Source organism: Molothrus aeneus, chromosome 3 (genome assembly GCF_037042795.1).
Source record: "Molothrus aeneus isolate 106 chromosome 3, BPBGC_Maene_1.0, whole genome shotgun sequence".
Classification (NCBI taxonomy): domain Eukaryota; kingdom Metazoa; phylum Chordata; class Aves; order Passeriformes; family Icteridae; genus Molothrus; species Molothrus aeneus.
In genome coordinates, this window is record NC_089648.1 from 27,101,788 (window position 1) to 27,118,728 (window position 16,941).

Sequence of the window (16,941 nt, forward strand, 5' to 3'; positions counted from 1 at the left end):
TCATGTTGTGACAGAAAAAGAACAGGCTCCATTATAGGCTTTTCCAGGATATCCTTGCATTTGTTTCTTCATTTGTTTCCCTGTGCCAAGCAGTGCCAGCCTCTTCAGTTCTTTGGCATTTCTGGACCTTTACAATACTGTTCACTCACTATTTCCTGTCCACTCCATACCAGGTATTCCAACAACTGCACGAGGGAGACATGAAAACAATTTGCTTTTCAAAATGAAAGTTGTTCTTTTTTCCATAAAAAAGGAAAAAAAATATGAACCCTCAAGTTTTAGGTTGTGATTACCATGACAGTATTTTCAAACAGCAGCCACAGAAAAAAAATCAGTAGTGTTTCTTATTTTAAATGCATAAACCCAATATGAATAAATTTTATCAAGCCTGTAAGTATAGAGGTATATTCCTTTAATATTTTTGTCTACTTCTATTTACAAAAGGAAAAATGAGCTTACAGTTTCAAGCCAAATTAAAAAAAAAAAAAACCAAAACAAAACAAACAAGGCTAAAAGTGAAAGAAGAGGCAGAAGAATGTGTGGGCTTTTACTTTAAAAAAGTATCTGGACGACAAACAGAGGACACACAGGGAGAGCTAAGAGCCAGAGCAGCTGCTGATGCCCTTGAATTTAAACAGCATCTGAAAATCCAAGTCTCTTATCTGTCACTTAATGTGTAGTGAAAGAGTCCAAAACAGAGCAGTCCTTCAAGCCTCAGATGAACTCTGGGGCACTGGAAGCTTAGTAGCCATATTTTTCATTGAGATGAGTCTTGCCATCACCACTTTGACCTAATGGACAAAAAAGAAGAGGAAGAGTTGCATTATTCCTTTTATCCCTCACCTAAGAGAAATGTGTATCCCTGTATGAAAGAGGCTCTAGGTAGCACCAGCCATACGAGCACAGAGGATAAAAAGTCAGACTGCATACTGCAATGTGTCTTTTGATTTACACTTAGAATTCATTTCAATTTTACTAACAGTGTTAAGTTTACATCAGGTATTTCTGTTTGTGTGGCTGTTTTGTTTGGGTTTTTTTTCTGGAGTCCTCATAATGCCAGCTTAGAAGGAAAGTTTGACTATTTATTGTCAGGCAGAGCCAAAAAACAGAGCTCCCTCTTATGGACACAGCTTGCTTAACTATCCCAGATCAGACTTAGGAGTTACTGCATCCAGGATTCTGTTCCTGTGGATTCATATGTCAGAAATGTGCAGTCTTTTCACTGAAGGATGATTCACCAGATTACAGTTTTCTTCAGTGAAATTTATTCTTATTTCTATAACCTTGCAACAGCCTTACAAAAATTATAGTAATAAATCTATCAAGTGAAGGCCAAGTTTAGAACTTACTCTGAAAACCTCAATGCACGAAAATGAGTTTTCTATTTTAGAGGAACTGAACATTCATTACCCTGTTTAAAAATAACTTCACCTAGCTAAAAACACCCTGGAACTAAAGATAAAAAATATTCAAGTTTAACATATGTTGGATGAGGGCCTTCACCAAAGCATTATCAATACTTTTCTCCAAAAGATCTGACTCAAGTGTTTGTATTCCAATGAATTTTGAAAAAAACTGCAAAGAAGCATTTTTGGATTTCACAGACTTCTGTGAAAACTGACAATTCTGACATTGCTGGAGCATTTATCCCTAAGAAAGGTTTGAGCTGGTCTTTCAACTAGGTTATCATACAACCATGTGTGAATGCAGTTAGCTCTCTCAGGTGTTACAAAACTGAAAAACAACTTCAGGTGTGTCTCTCCATTGCCATGAGGCTACTACAGATATGGTCTGTACCTCACTGCAAGACTTGCATGGCCATACAACAAACATGGGGCATAGCCTGCCACAAAACATCAGGTTCTGGGTAAAGTATTCCCGGATTAGCTTTTTTCCAAGGACTTAAAAGGACATACTGATGATTTATTAGGAAGATTCCTGAGTTATGAGACTAAAACTAGTAAGGAAATGGTTGATACCTGCAGGAGGAATCCATACGCAGTAGTCTGGGTCATCATCTGGGTACTGTGAGGAAAAAAAAGGTTGTTGGACCTGCAAAGAGAGCAAAGATTTTTTAAGGTGCTGTATCCCTCCACTAGTGTGTCACAACCACTAAATCCCTCACTAATTCAGAGACAAATAATCAGAGGTGAGGGTTATTTCCACAAGAGTCAGGGATGAAAACAGTAATAGAGAAAAAAATCAAACCCTCAAATAGATCCAGTTCATTTCCATTACAGTCACAGACTAATAAAAATGCTGTTTAGAGGGGTCCACTGGAGGTCATCCAGTCCAATTTCCCCCTCAAAACAGAACCTGTCCACTTCTGGACAGTTTAAGCCTAATGTTTAGTGATGTCATTTGGCATAGGATGTCTTTATGCAGGGAAAGCTTTAGAGCAGGATATTCAATAGGTGCCTTACTGATTTCAATGCACAATACCACTGAAAACTTTGGGTTTCAGGTGATTTTCAAAGTGGAGCTTATAAAAGCTCAGGTATTATATCAGGGTAACTTAGTTTTCAAAAAGAAAAGAACACTCATTGTTTTCAGGTCTCACTGGCATCTTGAAATGTTAAAGCAAACCCCAACAGGTCACTTGCAATGCAGTTGTTGACACAGCAGTATCTTTTTTGTCACTAGATTTTTAGTTTTTGCCACATCAGCATCATTTTCTCAACAATTTCTGTTTCCAACAACTGCAGGTAAAAAAAAAAAATCATACAACTGTAGAGTGCAAGACTTAAGAGCTCAAAATAATGCCAAGTTACTCAGCACTGATTTGCATTACTCTGTACCATCATTACAGTCTAAAGTTATGAGATGAAACAAATTTAATTTTCCTCAATAATTTTCCTTCCCCAAAATAACATCTACAACAGCTTTTTCAGAAGACTAATGTTTTCCAAAACATTAGACTGCAGAGCTATACAGATTTTAAATATGGCTTGTGAACAATCACTTGAAAATTGTTTTTCCAGTTTTACATGATTCAAAGTTATTGAAATATTACAAAAAAAACCCCAAAAAACCCAAAAAAAAAAAAAAAAAAACTACCACAAAAAACCCAACTGACTTGATACTTTCCATGCAAGATCTGAGCCCAAAGGCAGAGACAGCATGTGGAAAAAGTGATTTGTGATGGGAGAAAGAATACACCTAAGCCATCTGGCATTTGGAGAATGCTTAGTGTTACAGCAAACTCTCTGCTGATGAGAGGTGCTGACTTGACTGCCTCAGCATGAAAAACTGCCTTGTCCTCCCATATTCATAACAGTGGTAAAACTTGGGCTTCACCAGTATAAATAAACTCCTGATTTCAGCATCTTTAGCAAGGCCAGGAACAAAAGACAGTTCTGAGGACTGTGCCTACCCAATCCCTGGGTCCTTGGCCAGGACTAACAAAGCAGCAGTCAGCACACACAGGATGCAGGGATCTGAGGTTCAGTAAGTGCTGCAGGGCTAAAATTTGATGGTCCCCACAAAGAAACTGTCCCAGTGGTCAGAATTCATGGTCTACCAAGTACAGTAATCTCCTCTGAGGGCAGTCAGCAGAAGGGTGTGGGACACCCTCTGAAGGGAAGATCCTCACAATAATCATTAGGCTGTCAGAGGAGATCCTTCCCAGCTTCAGGAAGGCAACAATTGACTGAGTCCCAAAATGTGCAAAGCTCACATAATTTACATTTTAATACAAATTTTATGCACAGGAGAAACACTGTCTGGTACAGCCACTCAAATTTAGTGATAACTTGGTTGCAAAAGACATTAATCTTTCAAACTCATCTCTTTCACATCTTCCAGAGAAGGATGAGGTTTGACACAGACTAACTGCAGCTTGAGTACAGTGTTCTGTGTCAGCCAATATGTATTTCCCAGGCTGCTCTCCAAGGAAAGCTCTGCATTGACATTCCAAAGCCTGGAGAGCACCTATGTTCTACAACACTTGTGATACAGAAGAAGCAGCAATCAGTAACTGCCAAGTGAAAAGGTGAAAAAAATAACTTTTGTGATTGAACAGAGAGCCTCTAGCATGCCTGAAATGCTGTGTTTTACCTTTTCATTGGAGACCCCAAAGTCTGTGTTCAATGGCAGTGTATAGTTCTACATTTGGGTCTTAGCAGAGAAGCACTGCTAATCACCAAGTTAGACTCCATCAATTTGTTACTAATTCACTACAAAAGAGCCTAGAAATGCCTTCCTCTTAAGCTGCAGGAGTCATGGTGTTGTAACTGACCTTGCTTGAGCTATTGATTTTCTTAACTCTCTCAGATGTCTCTTCAGGTTCCTTATTTACTACCTTGGGTGCTGGAAAGAAAGCAGAATTGTTTCATGACACAGCACAAATGACCAATTCTATGATATAAACTTATAGGAAGTTCACATAAAAATTTATACATCCATAAGGAAATCCATGATATCTCACTGTACCACAATTACTTGAGAATAATACTGCTGAACATCTTACTGTTTTTCCTAGATTTAACTTAGGTTAAATACACTGTCAGTCATGCAACTGAATGTAGTTTAGCAAGATCCTCTATAGTGATTCTGTAATATTAACTTTAGTTAATGGCAGATGCTTATTTTCTGAAAGACACTCTGTCATCACTGCAGTGATTGATTTAGAAGGGAAGGAGCAGGAAATGTGCAGGACCAATTTGCTTTTTAAAAAAACAAACAAACACCAAACTTTAGAGTTGATGGGTGAAAAGAATTCCTTGGTTTTCTGCCACTTAGTATTTGAAATACTGATACTCTCATGGCTCTCTATGGGTAAGATGATGAGGACAGATTCTAAGGAGTCTGAGTTACAAAATAAATAGAAAGGTCATAAAAATCTCCTCCATGTACACCCACCATTCTTCATTTTGAAGATCTGATTTTTTGTGCATACATGCAGAGGCATCATCTAGGTCACCAGCAGATTATTACCTAATGTTATGTAGCATTTGTTACTTTATAAAAGAAAGTTTTGTCCCTTCTGTAGCATTAAGAGCTAGTGCAAAAGAATAACAGAGGAAAAAGCATCATCATAGTCTCCTAAATGAATTATTCTTCTCATGCTGATTTTTTGGAACAAAAAACTCTAAACAATTAATGACTATGAAAAGCAAGGACAGCTGTAACATAGTGCCCAGTCTTTACCACACCCTTACCACTTCCAAGCAAAACACAAATTTTCATTTCAATTCTAGATTCTTTAGGCTCTAGATTAGGCTCAGTTTCCTTTGACCCATGTAAGATACTAAGTCCTTTAGTTAGTTTCTACACCCACATGCTATTACAAAATAGTCTGTACTGTACTGTTCACCTTGGGATTTCTCTTGTGAGGGTCCCATCTGAGATTCATTCCTCAGTACCTTTGGCTCAGGCAGAGAATCAACCCCTGTAACACAAGAAAGGAAGAGCTTAGTGGCACTTCACTAACTCTGATGAGCAGAGTGCATCCCTGAGACCAAGCACAAAACTCTTTGCTACATTTGTCTCAGGAAAAACTCTTCTCTCAAAAGTCTTCCAAATTATTTCATCCACCAAGTCCATTGCAATACAATAAAGAAAATTCTGTGATCTGTTAAAACACTTCTCTGCAGCAACATGTCCAGCATTAAGCCAAAAAGCTAGAACTAGCTTTCTGCTATCAAACATACTGTTCACTGAGAAACATCATTACTGAGTTTTCAAATGCATCAGGCTGATACAGGAAAGGAGAGATTGGAGACACCTCAAAGATACCTTTCCATTACCACTTTTGAAATTGTTTTTCCTCCCTACAAATGGATCTGAAGTTTTGCAGACATTTGTTTTCTTATTATGCCACTTTTACTGCCAACAAAACATTGCAGTTGTTTTCATTTGGACAATCAATTTAATGGAAACAGGGCTTATCAAAATAGGACTTCCTTACTTCCAGGAGATTTGTTCTATTTCACCAAAAAGCATGAAAAACTGACTGCCAAGCAGAGATTCACCTAGAACCACGTGAACCTCAGCTGCTGCCACAAGGACTCTGAACTCATGGCAAATAAACTATGGAAAATAAATAGGCTGGAGAACCTGTGACTCAAACAATTGATTCACATAGCTCTTAAAAGTTCAGCAGTAACAGACTCATCTTCATTACTAGAAAAATCAGAAACAATGGTTTACCATCCTGATAGGATTCTAGATTTTTGTTACTGCAAGGAGAGCCATCAGGAGCATGAGTTTCTTTCCCTGTTTCTTTCTCTATTGTCATCTTCATTTCCAGGTCTGACACTCTGCTGTTTACTGCATCTGCTTCTTGCTGCTCTTCCATTTCTTCCTCCTCCTCCTCCTCCTCCTCCTCCTCTTCTGGTCCATCATCTTTTGTTTTTAACAAGTTTTCAGGGATGTCTGGACGCTTAACAGGCAATTTCTGCAAGACACAGACTTGGGCATCAGTGCCAAGACAGAGGCAGATGTCACAGACACTCATTACAAGAGAAAGCACACACAGCACTGTCAGAGACAGCTGGTAAGGAAACACTCTCAGGATGACAAATAGTTTGGGTTTAAGGAAAAGTTATTAGTAGAGATGGAAGATGAAAAATCATGTCCAGTCCATAAACAAGGAGTGCAGTCTTTTCCTAAGAGGGACACTGGAAACTGCATCAGTCATGGATATGATCTTGGCTATGAAGATGCAGAAAAACAAGAAAAGGACTGGCTGCTGAGGCAGAGCACTGCTTCAGCCTTATGTCCCCAGATTGCCTCTCTTGATCCACTGCCTTTTGACCACAGCTGTGCCCCAGGAAACTGGCTGTACAAAGACATGGAATGGCAACTGCTGGCAGCAAACAACATCCAACAGCCCCTGCTCGTTGCCCATGCACCTTCCACTGCCACAGGCTGCACCTCCATGCTGTTTCCATGCATGTTAGGAGACACAGCTTCCACCTACAGCCCCCACAGCCTGAGAAGGTGGTGCCACAAACAGCCACTGACCTGCAACACCTACAAGTCCAACTTACCCCTAGGCTTCCAGTTTTCAGTTTGAATTTGCTCCCCCCTTTCATTGCACCAAAGAGAGGCAGGTTCATCTTTTTAGGCTTGTTCTCTGCATTCAGACTGTAACTCCCACTCCTAATAAAAATTAGACAGAAAGGGAAACAGTATACAAAGTATCAAACAAATCTTATCTATACAAATAATAAAAAAAAGGTCTGCCTAGGAGAAGTGAATATATAAAAATCCTTTTATTTTTCTCCTACTTGCAGCATCCAAGGAGGATGCTGCAGGAGATGATGACTCCTCCATCCTACATATATATGTTGTGGAATTCAGACACATGCCACAATAGGAAGCAAAAACTAAATAAACAAGGGAAAAACCCTCTGTATCACATAGACTCCCTTGAATTCAACTGCATACATACACACATATTTATACATAAAAACACACTTGGAGGCCAAACCTTAATTTAAATGAATTAGGTAATTAACCTCTAAATCAAGTTGCCACTAGTGAATGAACCCAGCACACACCCTCTCAAACTGCAGTGGTGCTGCTAGGCAGTAGCTGAACAGCCACTACATTTGACTTCCAAATACATTTCACAGAGTGAAAGTGGGTTTCATGTTGTACATAGTATCTGTAAAATTCTGCAGTTCCTTTTGGATGCACATGGGAAAAAAGTTAAAGAAGCTAACAGTCTGCTTCCAGTCCCTTACCCCTGTCATCCTGCCAGCTTGGGCTGGTCTCACTCCAGTGCTGTGCATTTCCCTCAGCCACAGATGCTGCAGTAGCCCAGAGGCACAGCAGCTTCCTCAAGAGCTGAGCCAGGTAGCTTGGAAGGCTGTCCTGCTTTTGTGATTGGAAAGCTGCCTATTTACTGGGCTTGCACAACTGCTCATGGATAAAAATAAAGGGAAAAGTAACTGTTTATGTTTTCACCAAAACTTACTGGGGCTTCAGCTCAGGCAGCTCTGTAGGCTTGACAAGCTTTATCAGCCCTTTCAGTCTCTGCTGCTCTTTCTTCAGTTCAAACGACCGCAGGTGAAGCTTCTTGCGTGCCACACTGTCCAGTGTGCATCCTGATTTCATTTCAGTCATGAACTCATCCAAAGAATCCTGAGCTGCTGGATGGGACTGGACTAGGCAAGATAAAGGGAAGATGTATAATGTTATGGTGGGGAGCTAACTGTAATCATCAGGTCTTGCCTTTAGAGAATAAGATACATAGGAACAACTATCCTCTCGGTAAGATTCTGTTGAATTGTGAAATAATGGAGGTTGTTAGGCCTGGAGAGATGAAAGCATTTCTCCTAACAAAAGCCTGAAAGTAAACTTTAATTCACTTACCTAAAAAAGCCTCTCTTAAAATGGAATGGTTCTTTGTGAGTGCTATTCCTGGTTGTTCATCTCACTTCTATATCTGCTCTCCCTAAAAAAGTGGCTTAGGGATTTTTTTGTAGTCACAAACGAAACTAATCTCACCCACACGAAAATCTACACCACTGCATAGGGAATCAGATTTTGACATTCCTGGGATGTTTATGTCATAACTTTTGTAAAGTTCAAAATCAATCAATGCTGCCTTGTACTCCTGAAAGAGTGCATACAAACCAAATTTCATGCATTAGGCCAATCACACAGAATGTCCCTTTATTTTGACTAGATTTTCTGCAAGAAAACTGCTTTGAACTTGAAAAAGTTGACAGTCTTTCTACTCCACCTAATTTCAAAATATTAACAATATTATGCATAGTTGACTAATTAAAATAAAACTCAGGAGCTAAAACTGAATTTCTAATGAGTAAGAATAATAAATACTCTTCTAATACCTGGATTTAAAATAACCAAACAAAAAGATCCAGAAAAATGCCTTTCTGTGGCTTGAAAAGTATTTCAGAAGTTGTTATATGGTATTCAAAAATAACCTGGAGACAAAGAAAGAAAAATGTTCTTGCCAGAATTTTAACAAGTCTTTTGACAGATAGTTTTCTGCCTTTTAATATTCAATGAAAAGTGGCAAATCCAATATGTATTTTCTGCCTTATAAGTGTTTTTGTATATATGCACAAGTGTAATTATTTGATCAATGAGCTATTTTCAGTTCAGCTTGAGCTAATTAAGTAGCACTTGAAATTATAAATGCATAAAAATAAACCAGACCAAGTTATTCTAAAGAGTACACATTTGAGCAGTTTTACAAGACTTAAATAATTAGAGGAAAGTCTAATAAGACTCATGCTTATAAATGGATGCAATTGAAAAGGATATTTCTGATGTAAAACAAAACAGTTTACCATTTGAAAATACACTAAAGCCACAGCAGTAACTGTTCAAAGATATACAGAATTAATAGGCTTCAAAAGATAAGAAACAGTTATCCACCTCCATGCAAGCATAAATTATGACAAAACATGTCATAAAAGAAATTCTTATAGAAATACTCTTTCTTTTCATCACAACTATTTATATGAACCACAATAAAAACCAACAATGAGAAGGTATTGTTAACAATGTCTAAACCTCCTTGCAGGCAGGAGCTGAGCAGAATGATAATTTGATTTAAACATCAAATTACAAAGATGTGGTTTAGTGAGTAGTCACATTCTTCAGAACAATTAAAGCTCCACAATTAAATCCAGAGCTCACTGCTGCACTGCAGAGTGGTGTAAGTGCTTCAGTCAGAGAGCGATGCTCAGGGAGTTGGATCACCTCTTCTTGCAAATTGGATTCTCTGCTCAATTCCACCAACAGTGCCTAATACCAGCCAGCTCAGCTTGCAGGGTTACAGTTAGCATTCCTTATCTGTCACAGCAGTTTTCTACACTATTGAATTAAAATCTGACATTACTAGGAGGTGAATCAATCACGTCTATTATACTTTATATCCCAGTGAGAAAAAGCTACAGGGCTATTTACTGCACCATCAACTTATTGATATTTTTCCTGAACAGGCAACCAAAGATGAGACTGAAGAGCTCCACATATTTGATCTGCATTCAGCAGCATCAGTGAATGAGTGATACCAAGTTAGTCCACCAGTAATTAGTTCTGAAGAACCCCAGGGAACAATTTGTGAATTTCTACTGAGACTTTTTTAGACAACTACTTAATTTCTCCAAGTGCTTGGTAAGAGGTGTAGCAATTTAGCCTGTCATTCACTCACTGGTGTCTCTACACTCTTGTCTTTAGTCTCCAAATAATCATTTAGAGCAAACACAAGTGCATTGAGGTTTCAGAACTGGATGTAATGCAGGAGCTTTGCTGGACAGGTCATGACATTGCAACAAATGTTCCATGGTCAATAACCCTGCTCCTGGCCTTCTCAACTTCTGTGATTAACCTAAAGCATTCAAATAAGAGAAAACCAAAGGATCTAGAGAACACCCAAACAAACCAGCTGATTGATTCAATATTTGATATGTTTGTTTCACCCTGGCCTAGTTCTGGGAATTCCCATCCAATACTGAATGATTCTGTGCTTCAGTAACTGCCAAGACTGCACTTTTTTCTAAGGCTCTAAACTAGCTGTGCAACCACCTGCAACTTACAAAAACATATGTATTGGGATTGCATAACCAAGTTTTGGTAGGGAAGGGGCCTACAGCATTATATGGTGTTAGTAAAAGTATAAAAATGAACCGAGTCTCCCTTCACCCAGTCTCTGCTACAATGTAATTCAGCAGTCTTGTTGAGAAACAGTATCAGTAGAAACAAAGGTATCTGAAGATATGAAAGCTTGGAATTACACCCCTCAGACAATCAAAGCATTAGTTTATTTTGCTGGTCAATTGCTAATTACTTATCAGAAGTATAAGGCTGAAAACAATTCTTTCAAACACAGAGAACATCAGTTTGTATGGTTGGTGGAATGATACTGCTCTTTGAACAGGGATCTGGTATAATAAATCACCAACAAAGATATTGATATAAATGAGTTTTGGTGTGGATAACTAGAATAACTTTCTTTCTGAATAACTAGAAAGAAACACAGCCGTGTAATGCACAGAAGATAGCCCAGCTGTCACACTGCAGCTCGGCTTCCTGGAGAGAAACTTCTGACAAACTCATGGTGCAGCCTTTATTAATGCCAACTCTGTTAGCAAGGCTTTTGTGTGAACAACCAGCATAAACACATTTCCTTCCTGCCTTCCTTTTACTCCATGAGACATCATCAGTAACAGAAAGCAAATGCAGCCATTGGTACAAATGCAGCTTTTAAACATAACTCACTAACAGATACCATCACTGGTCTGGAAAGGCTCTGCCTTTAGAAACAAAGGCATCATCCTAGAGCCTGAATGGCACTCTCCTCTACTGGCATGTTCACTGAACATATGGGTTAAGTGTCAACTGTTTTGTCTCCACATTTCTTGCTTCCCACCTTTTCATTATATAGCGTGTTTATAACAAGTGAAATAAAATATATTACCTTTTCTGTGAGTTCTTTCCTCCTCCCTTATAAATGTTTTTTAAGGGAGTGGAAAAAACAGTGTTCCTCAAATTGGGTCACTTTCAGCAATATGGGCAGATAAACCATAATAATATTCACTCTTTCAGAACTCCAGGAGCTTGTACACTTGCCACCTTACTTGAACTTAGATGCTGCTTGCTTTGGAAAAAGCTGCATTCATTAGCAAGTGACTATAAATAAAGTACATCAACTATTGGATGAAGACTGTAAGAATTCTCTCAAGCTAACTCAGTGACCTGCAAACCTTCCTATCCCTTTGTGAAAAGTGAACACTGAAAAAAAAAACCAAAACCCAACCTTTGAAAAGAGAAATCTCTCTAAGATAATTTTCGGCTCTGTATTATCCTTTATGGAAAGCACTGTGATCAAATAAACTTCATGCCTTACCTTTCCCTGAAACCTTCAGCTTCTCTGTTATCTCAGAAAGCTCATTTTCTGCTTCTTTTAACTTTGTGATCTATGAGAGAACAACATGCTTAGAAGACTTTACCTTGCCAAAATCTCATTTTAACAGTTACTCAAGTATCCTATCACATTACTTCCACTTTTCTACTTCTGAGCTTTGACCAGGACTTCCTGGGCTGAAAAAAAAATAGAAGTCTAGATTCTTCGTAAACAACTTACTCATTTTTTGACATGGAAAATTATTTAGACCATTTCTGAAACACGACAGTATGCATAATTCTTCTGCAGCATTGTTACACCAGCAACCCTTCCTATCCCTCACAACCTACTGTCTTTGTAGGACTTATTGTTTGTCATTTGCCTGTCAATCCAGGATTCTTATTCTTTGAAAGAGAATGAGATATTTCTTTGGGATGTGTCCTGTGGGTTTAAAAGCTTGGAATTATTTTCCAATTATTTAGAACTAATTTAAAAGTATCCTGTTCTGGCATTTCCTTCATCCACTGCCATGAGGCAATAAGATTTCTCGTTTGTCATAATATAATACAGGCATGGGAGAGTAACCCTGACATGTCATAACAATTGTTCTTACCAGAGAGTCATAAGTCTCTGGTTTTTCTTCTATTTTACCAGCTTTCTTCATTCTGTTCAGTCGTTTCTTTTCCACAGCACCAGTTCGATCGAGGAAGGTGTCATCATCACTGTCATAGAAATCCTCATCTTCCCAGTTCTTTGATTTCCTTTTTCGGGACACTGAGAAAGGCACAGGAGAAGGCAAGAAACAAAATGATTTGCATATCACTCAGCAATAAAGCTAATTCAAGATAGCAATCTCAAATCCCTAATTTAGGGCATTTAGAATGATCACAGTTATTCACCTGCTTCCTGCCTCAGTACTCCTCGAGCATCCAGCAACCTGCAAGCTTCCAGTGCACATTGTATCATTGCTTCCTTCTTTTTTCCTGAATGGAGAACCTCTGCCACCAGCTGCTTCCCTGATGCATCATCCACAGGCAACCTGTTCAGTTTGAAGGATCAGAGAACAGCTCAGATACAAACAGCTTTTCAGGGATGCTACTCAGATATTTTACAATGGCATTGCCATTTAATTTTTATCTTTTTTTTGTGTTAAATTTTTCCAATTTTCATTTCATACAGAACCAATTAAAACACAAGCATGATTTCCTAATCAAGCAAGTCAATTTGTATTTCACTGGTCCAAACAATAATTTTTCCTCTATTTATTCCATTAGAAATACAGGAAGTTAAAAAATAAATGTCAATGCCTGAATCATTTTAAGTACAGGTATCTTGTATCCATACAACATGAATAACAAATAGTTTCCATGATGAAGCAAAGGATTTTTAAGCAGTACAATCATTACTATGTTGAGACTTGTTGACTTAATTTCCACCTCACCTCCTCTTGTCTTATAAAAGAATTACATGTGGCCTCTAGCAGGAAGCCCTCAAAAACTGTCTTATACCATACAGGAACTGAAATCAGGCATACAGTAGAATTAAGTTTGGGGTTTTTTGATCTTTCTCATTAGGAATTGAAAGAGATTGTTTCCTAGTTTCTACTCTTGTATTCTATTTCACATACTGCTCAAAACAAGGGGAGCTGAAAGAACCTACTCTCTTGCTTTCTCAATTTTCATCCCCTAGGAAAACCAAATCCTGTCAGGAAAAAAAGGAGCACAGACACTGAACTAGGCACTGATCCTTGAACTTCTGTCTCACTATCAGGGCTTAAGTCTAAATTCAGCTGGCTTCCTTGCCACAACAAGTAATTCCTTCAGCTTCTGTTTGCAAATTCAAAAACAGTCAACTTCCATGTACCAAAGGAATAGAGATGTACATACTTGATCCTGCATAGCCAGCTGTTGTGCCCACGATCATCATACTCATATTCTAACTCTTCTCCTAGACAAGAAAAGAAAATCGATGTAGTAACCAAAATTGAAATAAGCAGGAATAATCTTTACAGCAGAGAAGAATGTCATGGGACATTCTTCTAAACAAAAGGGATAACAAGCTCTTGTAACATACCATGATTTTGATTTACTTATGCTGATTTGGGTTTTTTTTTTCAAAATCAAGGCTTTTTCAGACCAAAAAATCTGTAAGTGGCCTACTTAGGAACATGTAATTCAAAGAAAAAAAACCAATCTTGTCTCTGCATGTATTAAAGTAAATGACACTGAAGCAACAACAGTTTGTAATCTGAATTCACAGATACTGTTTGTCTTGAAGGTTGCTCTGTCACTTCAATAAGTAACTGAATATTAAGTTTCACTAGCAACCACTGAAACTTTAGGCCACTTAATTGTTGCTTTTTGTCTTTTTCAGATTTTCCCATTTTACAGTTATACACAATTACAGCCATCTCCAAGGCAATCAGTCTGGAAATTGAGGGGTTTTGATTTTTCTGCATAGCTTCAAAGCACGGGTGAAGTTTGAGTGTAACTCCAGAGGATACAAGCTGAAGAATATTCCAGAATACAAGCTGCTCACTGCAGTTTAGGAATTAGTAACTAAGACTCAGATATACAATGGTGGGCCAAGTTTTAATGAAAAAAACCCAAAACAAACTACCACAAATCCCCACCAAAACCTGATGAAACAAAAAATGTTACCCACAGTATTACAGAAAAGTTTTGCTCCCACATAACACCTTAAATCCCCCTGAAACATAAACAACAAAGTAACACTTCGCTAAGTAAAAAAAATCACATTTAATAAAAAAAGAAATAATTACCTTCTCTATCAAAAAAGCCCTGCAAGGCCTTCCTAGGGTCTTTCATATAAAAGGCATCTTGAACATCCTGAAAGTCAACAGCAATAGGGTTTTCTTCAACCTCATCCTCCTCAGCATCCTCACCTGGAAGACACACAAAGTCCAAAAAAACCCCGTGAAACATGAGAAAGAGAACACCAGCATATTTCAACTTTCATTAGTTTGACAGAAGTAGCAGCTACATCATAAAATTACTTCCCTTAACTTCATTATTCCTGCACTCAATAAAAAAAATTAGTTTTTTCGCTATAGTTATTCCAACACGTGATTCAGTTTTGCAGATCAATGTCAGTTTCAGTACTTTCAAAGGTTTATGAGCTTGTACACTCAAAAAGACCCAGCTGACTTTGTTGCAAAAAGCTCATTAATTATAATTTACCTAGCTCGAATATGTGGATATTCTGTTTAAATGTAAAGACAGCTATACTGCATAGAAGTCTCAAGCAGTTAAATTTCACCTCTTGGCCTAAAGTGTGGACATCATCACAGGAGCAAACCAAAGAGCATTAATTAAGCTCTAAGTTTCATGGCCTTTTATAGGTATAGGTAAATTACCTCCTCACGTTTAAAACAAGCTCACTGGATGTTAGTTTGTCACTTACCCTTCTTTTTAACAGCAAAAGGATTAATTTGTACTCAAAAACCTTGACTGGATTGTGACTCTTGGCAGCCAGTTGGAATATTAACCCTAATATTCAGTGAAAACAGGCTTACAGACTGCATATCAGCCAATTGACATACCATCACTTACCCATGCCCCACGAGCAGCTCAGATCACTATTCTGACTCCTTTCATTTCTCTCCTCTTTCTCATCTTCCTCATCAGAGTCCTCTCCCAACATTGTCTTTTCTAATTTTGCTTGCTGCTGCTTGCGTAGCGCCTTCAGTTCAGTCACAGTTAGTTCTGACTCAGACTCCTGGTCCTCTTTGGGTCCCTAAGTCAAAACAGAAAATCAGCAGAAGTGTTTTTTAAAAACCCCAAACATGGGTTTCCAGCAAAAATGCAGGTTACATATAATAATATAAGTCTATCATTACACTGCTCTTCAAAAAGTGGAATTATTTGACCATTAGTTATGGTTTGCACTCCAAAATATATTAGTTTTAATGGCATTTTCAAAGGAAGGACAGGGAGAAATAAGCATTATTGTGTACCTGCAGTGAGATGCAGCTCACATATAACTGTAATTAAAAGGCTAAAGGCAAAAATTCATGTCAGAACTACACGGGTGAATCTGAGGAATGAGCAGCTTCTGAAGTGTGCGTACAACACGCGAAGAGCTGTCCAAGTGCCTATTAATAAACACTCGCTTTTTTCACAAAGGAATATTAGTTCTTTATTCACTGGGGCATCATACTGTCAGAAAGACATTCCTAATACATCACACTGTTGGAGAGAAATGCTTTTTGCACTCCCGGCGCCCGCAGCCCCACACCTCACTGCAAAGCCGGCAGCAGACACCCACAGCTTTTCTCGCAGTCACACAACCACGGCAGCGCTGGGCTGCTTCCATTCCGCTCCACACCTCAGGCGGACACCCGACAGAGCCGGGAAAACTCCCGAGCCTGACCCGGGCCAGCCTTTAGCACCCCCACACGCTCCGGAGCCGCCCGAGCCCGAACCCCGACCCACCTGCAGGAGGAAGAGGCGGGAGCTGCCCCCGAAGCGCAGCCCGTGGCCCACCCGCACCCGGCAGTAGGTGCGGGGCGGCAGCCGCGCCTTGTTGAGGAAGGTGCCGTGGGTGCTGCCCAGGTCGTATACGTAGAACCCGGCGGCTTCGGCGCCGCTGGGCTCCTCGGGGGAGCAGCCGCGGTACTGCAGCACGGCGTGGTGCCGCGACACCGACGGGTGCTCCAGGGACACGGCGCAGCCGGGCAGCCGCCCCACCAAGAACCAGCTGCTGTCCTCCAGCCGCACCGAGCCCAGCACCACGCCGCCCTTCAGCACCTCCAGCCCGTACCCGGAGCCGGCGGGCGGGCGGCTGCCCCACGGCGGCTCCTCGTAGCGCGGCGCGGGCGGCGCGGCGGGGACCGCGCGGGGGGCTCCCGGCGGGCCGGGCCCCGGCTCTCCGGGCCCGGGGGCGGCGGGCAGCGGGCGGCTCGGGCGCTTGAAGGCGGTGGGCTCGGCGGGCTCGGCCTCCATCGCCTCTGCCGCCTCCGCCATCTTCCCGGGTCCGTCCCCAAACGGAGTCCTCCGGGGACGAGCGCCGCGGCGCTGCAGTGCCGGGGGCAGGGCGCAGATCCCGGGGTGGCTCCGCCGCCGCCCAGCGCGGCCCGGGGCAGCGTGAGG

At 40.1% G+C, this 16,941-nt stretch overlaps 1 protein-coding gene across 1 annotated transcript; it reads right to left on the reverse strand.

Annotated features, from left to right (window-relative positions):
* Window positions 1–495: 495 nt before the first annotated feature.
* On the reverse strand, window positions 496–16,815 carry SLC4A1AP (solute carrier family 4 member 1 adaptor protein). Its single transcript, XM_066547876.1, has 14 exons — window positions 16,285–16,815; window positions 15,403–15,586; window positions 14,613–14,735; window positions 13,717–13,777; window positions 12,730–12,869; window positions 12,444–12,604; window positions 11,834–11,903; window positions 7,925–8,114; window positions 6,993–7,104; window positions 6,151–6,397; window positions 5,315–5,389; window positions 4,238–4,308; window positions 1,980–2,052; window positions 496–791 (listed from the first exon to the last, which is right to left on the reverse strand). Exons 1-14 carry the CDS (start codon window positions 16,813–16,815, stop codon window positions 742–744), a joined length of 2,088 nt encoding a protein of 695 aa, XP_066403973.1. The 3' UTR covers window positions 496–741.
* Between the last annotated feature and the right edge of the window lie 126 nt (window positions 16,816–16,941).